This window comes from Calidris pugnax, unplaced genomic scaffold (genome assembly GCF_001431845.1).
Source record: "Calidris pugnax isolate Ruff unplaced genomic scaffold, ASM143184v1 scaffold388, whole genome shotgun sequence".
Lineage (NCBI taxonomy): Eukaryota > Metazoa > Chordata > Aves > Charadriiformes > Scolopacidae > Calidris > Calidris pugnax.
The window spans coordinates 281985-283280 of NW_015091104.1; the positions used below are offsets into that span (position 1 = coordinate 281985).

The 1296-nt window shown below is 67.8% G+C and overlaps 1 protein-coding gene across 1 annotated transcript in view; it reads left to right on the forward strand.

Annotated features, from left to right (window-relative positions):
* The window catches only part of FASTK (Fas-activated serine/threonine kinase), a 9993-nt gene that overhangs the window by 7584 nt on the left and 1113 nt on the right, over positions 1-1296 (forward strand). The window contains exon 7 of the mRNA XM_014957990.1: positions 900-991. Coding sequence (XP_014813476.1) covers positions 900-991 — 92 coding nt within the window. The remainder of the gene's footprint in view (positions 1-899; positions 992-1296) is intronic.

Below are 1296 nucleotides of genomic sequence, written 5' to 3' on the forward strand. Positions count from 1 at the left end.
AGGGCACCCCCCTGCCTGTCCCTGTGGGTGGGCAGTCGGTGTCACCTGGGAGACATGGGGGTGACCTTGTCCCGGGGGGTCCCACCGGAGGGGGGCCCGTAGGCGAGCTCTGAAGCCGGCAGAGGAGCAGGCTGGAACCACAGCGCCATTTGGGCTGGAAAAGAGCTTAAAAATCATTGAGTCCAGCCATAAAGGTGACACTGCCGAGCCCAGCGCTGGCCCGTGTCCCTCAGCCCCACCTCTGCACGTCCTTCAGTGCCCCCAGGGCTGGTGACCCCCACCTCTGCACGTCCTTCAGTGCCCCCAGGGCTGGTGACCCCCACCTCTGCACGTCCTTCAGTGCCCCCAGGGCTGGTGACCCCCACCTCTGCACGTCCTTCAGTGCCCCCAGGGCTGGTGACCCCCACCTCTGCACGTCCTTCAGTGCCCCCAGGGCTGGTGACCCCCACCTCTGCACGTCCTTCAGTGCCCCCAGGGCTGGTGACCCCCACCTCTGCACGTCCTTCAGTGCCCCCAGGGCTGGTGACCCCCACCTCTGCACGTCCTTCAGTGCCCCCAGGGCTGGTGACCCCCACCTCTGCACGTCCTTCAGTGCCCCCAGGGCTGGTGACCCCCACCTCTGCACGTCCTTTAGTAGCCCCAGGGCTGGTGACTCCAGCGCTTCCCCATTGCCCGATGGCCCCTTGGGGCAGGAATGACCCTTTTGGGGAGGAATAAGCTCTGGGGGAGCTTTGCTGCTGGATGAGCTGGAGCCTGTCCCCTCCTTGCCCCAGAACCACGGAGCCCAAAGCTCAAGGCTCCTTATTTCTCTCTCCTTCATGTCTCTGTGCGGATGTGCTGGGGGGGGAACGTGGGGGGACAGTCTGGGGGCCCTCCCCTGACCCCCCGTGTCCCCCCAGTTACAAGGGGCTGGTGGCCGAGGCGCTGCGGCAGCTGGTGGGGGAGGAGTGCTACCGGCAGGACGAGGTGCTGCCCCCGGGATACTGCACAGGTAGTGGGGCTGGGGGGTACCCCCGGGTCTGGGGGGGCTGTGGGTGCAGGGGGAGGCCCAGGGCAGGGAGGTTGCTCAGGGCAGAGCTGGATCTGGCTGCTCTATCTCCTCCTTCCTGGTGACGCTGCCTTCCCCCGGCGCTGCGGGACAAGGGGGGCTCGGCTGGGCCAGTGAAGTGAGGGGTCCCCCTGCCCCCCGGCCTCCCCCCCCGGGGCAGGCAGGGTCCCTGCGCCCCTCTCCCATCTACTGGGGGGTCTGTCCCATCCATGGGGGGGTCTCTCCCATCCACAGGGGAGGGGTCTCTC